The 11250-nt window shown below is 34.0% G+C and overlaps 1 protein-coding gene and 1 non-coding gene across 2 annotated transcripts; both read left to right on the top strand.

Annotated features, from left to right (window-relative positions):
* The first annotated feature begins 4447 nt into the window (after nt 1-4447).
* On the top strand, nt 4448-4575 carry LOC121266676. Its single transcript, XR_005940897.1, has one exon. It is a non-coding gene; the product is annotated as a small nucleolar RNA snoR80 (small nucleolar RNA).
* A 561-nt stretch (nt 4576-5136) lies between these two features.
* On the top strand, nt 5137-6201 carry LOC121265803 (glutathione S-transferase T3-like). The gene is made up of 2 exons (XM_041169467.1): nt 5137-5568; nt 5647-6201. Exons 1-2 carry the CDS (start codon nt 5137-5139, stop codon nt 6199-6201), a joined length of 987 nt encoding a protein of 328 aa, XP_041025401.1.
* Nucleotides 6202-11250: the final 5049 nt, after the last annotated feature.

Genomic DNA, 11250 nt, shown 5'->3' with positions numbered 1-11250 from the left:
AATCTTGTATATATATAGAGGCACTACCTCATTGTAATATTTGAGGAAAATAAATATACAAAGCTACAATTCTAGCACTTATAACTAGTTAGAGGGTAAAAAAAAAAAAGGTATTATTCTCTATAAATAAATTAGATTTCATATACTTCAAAGAGGTGAATACAGTAACATGACTTATCCTTCCGTATGAATCTAATGCTTCAGGAATTAGTTCCAACTAGCCAGTTGGAACCTAATTTGGCCAATTGATCCCAAGCTAACTTGATTATTACAAATAAATATTATATTGATGACAATATTTGATTACGACCACACTATAAGAAAAATGGGTATTTTTGGCTAGCACTTTTATCAGATTGACTGGAGATCTCTAGGCCTACAAATTAGAGGCAATTCTAAAAAAATGACTTTTTTTAGAGAAAAAAAAACTTTTCATTCATCACTGAATTCGTTACATTATTTATCATGTACAATCAACCTGTGTATATTCGAAGGACCATTCTCAATCCAACATATATCTTCTTCATTTTGTAATGTTAATCTTGCTAGTTGATGGGCCACTACATTTCCTTCCCTATGTACAAAAGCAACAGATACCATGGACTATGAGTCCTAGGTATGCTCTGATACTATGCTAGAATTGTAGCTTTGTATATTGATTTTCCTTAAATATTACAATGAGGTAGTGCCTCTATATATATACAAGATTGAAAGAATATTTCTAGTATAGTATACAACTAGCAAATTATAATGGATGGTTTGTTGCAGCAATTTTGGATTGTTGTGGGTAGTGCCTTGTACGTTGCATGGGCTGTGAGTACTGCTGTGATGAGAATTGAGTATGCACAGAATATTTGTTTTCAAGGAAACAATTGTATTACAACACTAAAAAAGATACACGGATCAGTATAACATATATACATGATTTGCAGAATCTATTCTAAGAAAGAAGACTAAAAATAAGACTATATTTTCTATTAGTTACAAGGTTAAAACAGAGTCAAATTTCCTTGTTTATTTTCTAGCTGTTACATCCTTGATTGTTGGCAGACTTGTTGATCGTGTGATATTCAACTTGATTTGAGGAATCATCATTTATACGCCCCAATAAGATGGAGTTGCCATCGGTTACTCCAATCTTATTTTTATGAATCTCTGAGCACTGATGTGACAAGGGTTTTGTTAAGAGATCGACAAGTTGATCTTGTGTGTTAACATGATGAACATTTAGTGTACCATTCTACACTATGTCGCAGATAAAATGTTAGTCAATCTGAATGTGTTTCATCCTTGAATGTTGAACTGGATTGAAACACAATTGTGTTACTCCCAAATTATCACATAACAGCTTTGGAGAAGCTGAAATGAAGAAGCCGAGTTCAGCAAAGAGTGCTAGGAGCCATAATGTTTCAGAAGCAGCGTTTGCAAGTGCTCTATATTCAGCTTCAGTTGATGATTGTGCGACAGCCCTTTGTTTTTTTGAACTCCAAGATATGGGATTAAAACCAAGAAAACTTATGTATGCTAAAGTGGATTTTCAATCATCAAAGTTACCTGCCCAATGGTCATCGGAATATGTGATAAGGTTGGGGGTTGAGCTTTTTTGAATGTGAATTCCATTTAAAATGGTATACTTCAAGTATCGAAGGAACCCTTTTGCAGTTGTCCAATTAGTTTTTTTTGGTTTATGCATAAATTGGGACAGTTTATTTACTGCAAAAGAGATGTCCGGGCGTGTGAGTGACAAGAATTGCAGGGCACCAATGACACTTCTGAATTCTGTGCTCTCATCCAAAGATGTGCCATCAATTAGCTTGAGAGTAGTGCTTGTGGACAGCGGAGTAGTAACATCTTTTGCGCCATGCATGTTGGTCTTTGTTAATAAGTCTCTAATATATTTGTGTTGTGACAAGAAGAGATCTTTTGTAGTTGGAATAACCTCCATACCCAAGAAAAAATGTAGCTGACCCATGTCTTTTAAAGAGAACCGATTGCAAAGTTGGTCAACGATTGATGAGACAAAAGTGGAATCATTTCCTGTGATAACCAAAACATCCACATACACCAAGAAGTAGCAAGTGACAGATTTGGTTTTATAGATGAACGATGAAGAATCTACTCTGAAGTTCTCAAAACCAAAATCCAGAATTACGCCTTTTATAGCTGAATACCATGCTCTTGGGGCCTGTTTGAGGCCATAAATTACTTTGTTTAACTGACAACCATGATTAGGTTTTGTGTCGTTTTTGAAACCCAGAGGTTGAACAATGTATACATCCTTAATCAACTTACTATGCAGAAATGCATCGTTGACATTAAGTTGTCTCAATAGCCACCCTTGTGTCACAGCAACTGTTAAAACAGTCCTAATAGTAGCCGGTTTCACAACCAGAATAAATGTTTCCTTGTAGTCCAAACCAGGTCGTTGATTGAAGCCTTTTGCAACAAACCTCGCTTTAAAGCGATCCGTTGACCCATCAGCTTTTCTCTTAACCCGAAACACCCATTTACAACCTATGGGATTATAGTTTTGGGTAGAGAAACTATATATCCATGTGCCATATTTCATTAGAGCTGTGAGTTCTTCAGACATGGCCTATCTCCAGTGAGAATTGAGTATGCACAGAATATTTGTTTTCAAGGAAACAATTGTATTATAACACTAAAAAATGATACACGGATCAGTATAACATATATACATGATTTGTAGAATCTATTCTAAGAAAGAAGACTAAAAATAAGGCTATATTTTCTATCGGTTACAAGCTTAAAACAAAGCCAAATTTCCTTGTTTATTTTCTAACTGTTACATCCTTGATTGTTGGCAGATTTGCTGCTTGTGTGATTTTCAACTTAATTTGAGGAATCATCCTTTATATGTTGGGAGTACTGCATGGACTAAGAACAATGGCAATGGACTAGCCATTGCCAAGTCCAAGTCTAATTTGCATCTGATTTTGAGATAAAATCCCTAGCATTGGAATCGGCAAAGCCATAGTATTCTAATTTTAGCTACATTAAAATCCTCTCGCTAGTCATACTTGGCGAGTACCTGTAGAAGAAGCAAACGTATATTTTATTGTTTCCGCTCACTCTTTCCCTTGTGTTTTCCATTTCCCTCGTATTTGCCCTTCATCTGTCATCTTGAACCCTTTCCGTCGCCATTTTTTTTTCTGCAGCTCCATCGCTGCTTCTCTCTCTCGCTCGTCTCTCCCTCTTCTCTCTGTTTGCCATTTTTGTTTTCTGAAACTCCTCTCCCTCTTCTCTCCCTCGCTCGTCTCTCCCTCTTCTCTCCGTTTGCCATTTTCTTTTTCTGAAACTCCTCTCCCTCTTCTCTCTTTCTCAATCGATTTTATCTCCGTTCCTGGGTTGATCTTCGACGGTTGTGCAATTTCCCCTCTCTCTCTCTCGACTTGGCTCAAGAACGCGACACTCTCTCTCGATTTGGGTTGTTAAGACTACCGAAACTTTATTTGGGTAAGCTTTTCATTGTCGATTGTGAGTATAAATTTGTGAATTTGTGAAATGGGTATGAATTTGTTTGGGTAAGCTTTTCATTGTCGATTGTGAGTATGAATTTGTGAATTTTTGAAATGGGTATGAATTTGTTTGGGTAAGCTTTTCATTGTCGATTATGGGTATGAATTTGTTTGGGTAAGCTTTTCATTGTCGATTGTGAGTATGAATTTGTGAATTTGTGAAATGGGTATGAATTTGTTTGGGTAAGATGGTTATTATCGTTGCTGATTTTTCAGCAGTTGGTATTGCTGATTTGTATTGAGTATTTTGAGTATGAATTTGTGTCCAGCCAAACCTCCTCTCAGATTCTTAGAGCGGAGAGGCCATCTTTCTTTTTTTTTTGGGTTTTCGGTAACTACAATCCGCTGTAGTTATTAGAGTTGGTGTTGCTGTTTTCTGGAGTTGGTTGCTTGGTTCTGTATTGTGGTTGCTGTTGTTGCTGTTTTCTATCGATGGTTGCTGTTTTGTATTGTTGTTGTTGTTTTCTGAAGTTGGTTGCTTGGTTTTGTATTGTTGTTGCTGTTGTTGGTGTTTTCTGAAGTTGGTTGCTTGGTTCTGTATTGTTGTTGCTATTGTTGGTGTTTTCTGAAGTTGGTTGCTTTTTTGTATTGTTGTTGCTATTTTCTGATTTTGGGCTGTTTTCTGAAGTTGGTTGCTGTTTTCTCAATTCATTTTCATCTGTACAAAAGTTGATTATTATTATGGACCTGTTCGAAAACATCAATTTGACCTTTGGAATTGGAATTCTTTTTATTGTAGTTGTTTTAAAACTGCCCACCGATCCACATGGTTCATGTATTAGTGCCTTTGATCTTGGTATTGATGCATTCCATAATGAAGCTATTGCTGATTTTGGGCTGATGCAATGCATCTCATCAACAAATTTTACCTAATTTAAGCTCTCCTTTCATGTAAGCATGATTTAGGGTGTATTTATGTGTATATGTAGTAGTATATGTGTGTGGGTAATGGCTTGGACGCTACATTAATGTTGTGGCTATCTTGATCGATGGTTGCTTTCAATACCATTTGATCCCGGAAACACCACATATATTATTTGTTACAATCGTTAAGACACTTATAAAAAAAAAAAAAACCAAGTATATGTATGTGGGTATGTATGTATTTCTTTATGTGCAGAAGCTAAATCCTAATATTTTCTGCATGTATAACATGATTTGCTACTGACTGATCAAAAAGAGATGAGTAGATAATATTGATTTGTGAGCATGCCTATTATTGTTTAGATAATATTGATTTAGATTAAGTAGAACATTAACATCAACACATCCAACCGAAAACAAAGATGAGTTTGCTATTCTTTGCAAAACAGATGAGGAATAAAATGTGTTTGATGTTCTTCTTTGCAAAACAAAACACAGAGTTTATTTCTTTGCTGTTTTTCTTTGCAAAATAGAACAAGAAGTTTATTTCTTTGTTATTTTTCTGCATATTCCTTTGCTTTCTTTGCATACCAGATCAGCATCAATTTGGAGCATATTTGTGGACTGTTTGCATGTCAGTTTGTTTAATTTGTGACAACATCAATTTGCTGTTCTGTGGGACTTGAATATTTTACACTTTTCTGACTCCTTGAAAATGTAATATTTTTTAAGGATGGACACACAAATTGATGATTATCCCTTCTTCACCACTCTATTACAAAGTGGAGGAGAAGGTTATAATAGCACCCCAACGCAACATTCTAATGTTGTGCTCCAAGCAACATTCAATGACGGTGAAAATAGGCATCCTCCAAAAAAATATCAAAGGGGTGCATCTTTCACTGCAGAGGAGGATAACCTCCTCGTCTCAGCTTGGCTCAACATTAGTATCGATGCAATAAAGGGTATTGATCAAAAGTCCACGCAAATGTGGGAAAGAATTTCAGAATTTTATCATGAATGTAAAAAACAGAACAATGTGAACTGTTATGTAGTTTCTTTGATGAATAGGTGGTCCTCGATTCAGAAATGCACAAATAAGTTTTGTGCATTTTTAGCACAAGTAGAGTCATTGCATCCGAGTGGTGCAACAGAGCAAGACAAGGTATGTAACATTTTTCTTTAATTATCACAATTATATAGGACTCATTTATGAACTAACAACATTCCTATGGATTTGTAGATTGAGAAGGCAAAAATTTTGTACAAAGAGATGGAGAATAGTAACTTCACAATGGAGTATTGTTGGTGTCTTCTGAGACATCAACCAAAATGGCAGCAACACATCTCCACCCCTGGGACGAGGAGAAGGCCACAAGGTGAAGTTGCTATTGACACAGTGGAAGAGAACATGAAGGTTTTTGCTGAGAGACCTCTAGGCAAAAAAGCTGAGAAAGAAAGGGAGAGGAAGCGGAAGTCGATGGAAGGCAAAGAGTCTGAGATCAGCATTTCCTTAGCTAAAATAATCGAGGATAGAGCCACAACCATGGAAGAGTGGAGAAATGCTGCGTTGAAGGCAGACCAAAAAAGCGAGAAAGTATTTGAATTAAAGAAGAAGAAGTTTGAACTAGAGAAGAAGAAATTTGAAGGCAAGATGATGATGCTAGATCTACGTGGCATGAATGCCATGCAACAAGAATATTTCCATAATATTCAACACGCAATTTTTGAGGAATCGAAGTCCCATTCTGGAGGTAGATCTAACTCTCCTTCGACACCTTATTATGTAGATATTTAACTTCTAATATTTATAGAACATATTTTTCTCTTATCAAAAAAATATTTATAGAACATATTTTTCTCTTATAAAAAAAATATATATAGAACATATTTTTTTTGAGAATTTAGTGGCTGCCCAGCCACATGTGGGCTGGATAAATATGTGGCTGGGTAGCAACTAATTTGTGGACTGTTTTGTGGATAAATATGTGGCTGGGTATTTATTTGTGGGGCTCTTGTATGAAACTCTTTTGTATTTGCACTAAGTTTGGGAATGTGTTGCTGGACTTGAATGGGATTGTGTTGGTATTTATTTGTGGGACTCTTTTGTATGGGATTGTGTTGCTAGTTTGTGTATGGTTATGTGTATGGCTTGCTAGTTTCAGGTTCTTCTATTTTTTCCTCGGTTCTGATTCATTATTTTTTGTAACTTCTATATTTTTACTTCACATTTGGAACTTCTATATTTTTTGTAGATGAAAAATAATAGGTTGAGGAAAAAAATTAGTTGGGAAACAATAATTAGTATCAAATTAAATTATTAATTAACATATGGTTAGTATAATTGTAAAATATGAAAAAAATAATATTATTATTATTAACAAATAATATTATATTAATATTTTGACTAATCTAATGGCTAGTCCAATGTGGATTCATCTAGCCAAAGATTAAAGCTATAGTCAAAACTTGAGATTCTAGCTAAAATTTGGACTTGGCAGGCCATTGCCAATGCTCTAAGGAGTCTGTTGTATGAAATCTGCAGGAGCACCTCCTTCATTCTGCTGCATGCACTTAGTGCACTCCTCTATATTTGCTGCAGGTTGTGCACCTTGATTTGCATGGAATGCATGAGATATATGCATGGCTTGAGCAATAAGTGTTTTACATTTTGTACCCTAGAATACCAACAGATTATACATTACACCTTCAAACTACCTAGAATTAGTCATAATCATGTCCACCACCATCCATTAAGATTCAAGAGTGTACCAAATAATCTATCTTCTATATACTAATCTCGATATGCCCAGAATTTGATGATGATGGTGAAGAGTTGGATGTTTAGATAGTTAGTAAATACGTTGGTACTTATATTTGTCTGATGATTATGGCCCCAAAGTTTAGTCACTTCACTACCAATACTCACTTTACGTTGTATGTCTCTATCTTTAATATCCATATATAAGAACCCTATCACTCTGTCTCAACAATGACTAATCAATTGCTTTCTAGCAATAGTTTAGGTAAAGCTTGATGCAAAACTTGGCTAATATATCTCTTTTTGGCTTTTGACTATCCATTCAAAATTTAAACCCTTCATTAATTAGCCATTTCACTTTCTATGATTATAAAATATTATTATTTTTTATCTATTTTTAATATATATATATATTTTTTTAAAATAATTTTTTATTTTTATTTTCATAATTTCCAACAATTGAAAAATTCATTTTTATCCCACTATGAAGAGACGATATTGCCACCAACCTTTATTTGTTTATTTTTTATCTTCATTTTTATTGGATTGTAAACAAATTAATTTGTAACATATTTTTTTAAAATACATTAAAATTACAACAAACTATACATCAAAATAAAACTATAGTCAACAACAAAACATAATTTCATCCGACCACATTAAAATCAATTTAGCAATATTTTACCTATAGAATGAGAAAATAATGCATATCAAATATATTATTTCTAATAATCATCACATCGCGTGCATAAAAAATAATATTAAAAATAATGAGAAAATAATCTGTATAAAATATCGTAATTTCCAATAATAATCTCATCGTTCATCATGCATAAAAAATAATATTAAAAAAATGTCTTACTGTATCATGTTCAACTACTTTTACTACAAGCCAAGAAGCATATTATAAAGCTAATTCAATGATGATCTATTTTGAGCTTAAATAGCATAATTTGCCTCTCGCAATAATGCCCTAAATTTACTTATGTGATTACTAAAAGTCAGGAACTCCAAATGCATTATTTTAGTTTATGATGTCATGTTTGATATGAGGATATTTTAAAATATATATCCGGTCATGAATGTAAGTTTCTCTGATTAATAAATGAAAACAGCTTCCCTTAAAAAAAAAAAAAAAAAAAAAAAACTCATCCTCAAATGCCCTTTGTCATATTTTATACAATAATTAAAAAAATAACTCATTTATCAAACACAACTTTAAAAATAAATATAATCTTGAAACAATTAAAATCGACTCAAATTGATCTTAAATCGACTCAAATCGATCTTAATCAGCCCATATTGACCAATTGAAATGATTGTAAATGACTAGAAAACATTAAACTCGATTCATTTTGTTACCAATTCAAATTTAATTGATTGAATTATTTTGAATCGAACTATTTCTTTAAACCTTAAATAAATCTCTATGATGCATATATATATATATATGTGTGTGTGTGTGTGTTTATATATATATATATATATATATATATATATATATATATATATATAAACTTTACAAATACTCAATTTATTGGTTAAAGTTGTACGATAAAATATAAATTATCTTTTTTGTCAAAGTTAAGTAGCTCATCAACAAGTTTGACTTTACTTGAATAATAAGTATGTTGTGAACATAAAATATAATTAGAAAATAAACATAAACTCGAACTCATTCATTCTCTCCATACAATTAGAAGACCAAGTTACCAATTACTATTCACTCATACCCGACTCATTTATACTCCTAACTAGTGCGATGGTATCTTGATACAGTAATGATAAGTAGACAAGCCCCGTGCAGTTCTTTTATAGAAAAAGTGATTAAGTAGAATCACAGTAGTATACATGAGAGACTTGACAAACTGCATTATTCAATGACAACAAATGACAAATAACACCATCATGGAATTCTACCACCATTAAGATGAACATAAAATTAAGTTAAAATAAATGACATAAAATAAAGATGAACAGAATATCAATGTCATTTACATGACATAATTTTGACGGTTGAATCTTTTAAAAAAAGATGCACTCTACGATATTTTGGCGGCTTGATTGGTAAGTAATTAAGTAGAATCAAAACCGATCACCTGAAAAACTATAATAGCGAAGAGAAATCAAAATCAAATTAAGTACATCATAAGCCAAAGTGCATTTAACATCACACCATTAAGAGAGAAAATTGACAAATTATAATACCTAAAATAATTTATTTCGGTTCCAAAAATTTTTTTTGATAAGTAAACGATTATGTTAATCAGAACAAGCATAGCCAAGTACACAAGATGGTATATACAAGGTAACACCTATCTAGGAAGAAGCAAAGGAAACAAGAAAATCATAAACATCAAAGCCATTAAAATCTATAACTAAGGCCCATAGAAATAAAGACCTAATAAAAAGATATATGAGTGTTCTTCTAATGTGTGCTCCTTGTCTTCGAACATCTGGTCATTTCTCTCCTACCACAAGCACCACAGAATACAGATAGGAACCATCTTCTACACCGATTTGAATTGTAAAATACCTCCTATGTTTGTCTAAATGGCCAACAACGTAGCGACTATGTCGAGCATTACCCAAGCTAGCCTTAATCTACCAAACAGTTCATCCCATAGCAATCTAGCAAGTTCACAATGTAGTAAGAGGTGATCCACAATCTTGCCATTTTTCTTACACATGCAACACCAATCTATTATGATCACCCTACATTTCTGCAAGTTATCCGTCATCAAAATCTTATCCAAAAAAGCTGTCCAAGCAAAGAATGCCACTTTGGGAGGCGCCTTATTTCTCCAAATCTTCCTCCATAGAAATTGGTTGTTCTGAGGCTATGTGAGAGACATATAAGAGTGAACCGAGAATGTACCTTTGCCTTCAGGTATCTACCACAACGTATCAGCTCCTTGAGTGCTTGGTTTCTTAGAATACAAGAGACTAAAATAGTCCTCAAAGCTACCCACTTTCCAATCTTGGGCCGCCCTAGTGGAGTTGATGTTCCATTGGACTTGATCCCTAGATATTTCCATAAGATCAGCCACCGAAGCATCTTTCTCGCATGAAATCCGAAAACCTAAAGGGAACAAGACATTTAAGGCATAATTCCCACACCATAGGTCGCTCCAGAGTTGTATTCTATAGCCATCTCCTAATACGAGTCTTGTATAACAATTAAAAACCCTTCATCCTCGTCTAATGTGCTTCCAAACTCCCACCCCATTAGCCCCACTTATCTCTCTAGTGCACCAACTCCCCCAGACCTCCATATTTACAGTCAATCACTAATTTTCATAGAGCTTCCAGTTCCATATTATATCGCCACAACCATTTTTATTTACAGTTCTCTTAGTGCTTGAATATGATTTTTATCTACCTCACAAAAGATTAGTCTATCATATACAAATAGTAAGTGAGAAAAGTTAAGAGTACCCCTATTGGGATCACCAACCGAGAATCCATCCACAAATCCATTATTTACTTAAGTTGTTATCATTCTCCTAAGCGCTTCCATGGCAATGAAAAAAAGTAGTGGGAACAACGAATCTCCTTGTCTTAGGCCTCGAGAGCTGTTAAATAAACCAACTGGGCTGCCATTCACCAAAATTGAGAACTTCGTCGTTGCTATACACCATCTGATCCACGAACACCATCTCACCCAAAATCCACACCTCCCAAGTAAGTAAAGTAAGAAATACCAGTTAACATGATCATATGCCTTCTCCATATCTAACTTACAAAGAATCCTTATATTGCCAACTTTTAGTCTACTATCTAGGCATTCATTGACAATGAAAACTAAATATTAGCATACCCTTTACAAATGCATTTTGGGATTTTGTAATTATCTTCCCAATACCTCTCTAGGTGATTAGCAAGCACCTTGGAGATGATATTATACACCCCATTCACAAGACTGATGGGTTGATAATCCTTAACCTTTGATTCTTCGATCTTCTTAAAAATCAATACAATAAAAGTGGCATTGAGGCTTTTCTCAAATTTTTCAACTAAGAACAATTCCTGGAATATCTTCATTAGATCCTCATTCACCACCTCCCAACATATTTGGAAGAAACC

This window comes from Juglans microcarpa x Juglans regia, chromosome 5D (genome assembly GCF_004785595.1).
Source record: "Juglans microcarpa x Juglans regia isolate MS1-56 chromosome 5D, Jm3101_v1.0, whole genome shotgun sequence".
Classification (NCBI taxonomy): Eukaryota; Viridiplantae; Streptophyta; class Magnoliopsida; order Fagales; family Juglandaceae; genus Juglans; species Juglans microcarpa x Juglans regia.
Note: the sequence above shows the minus strand (reverse complement) of the source record. Positions and strands in the feature narration are given on the sequence as shown.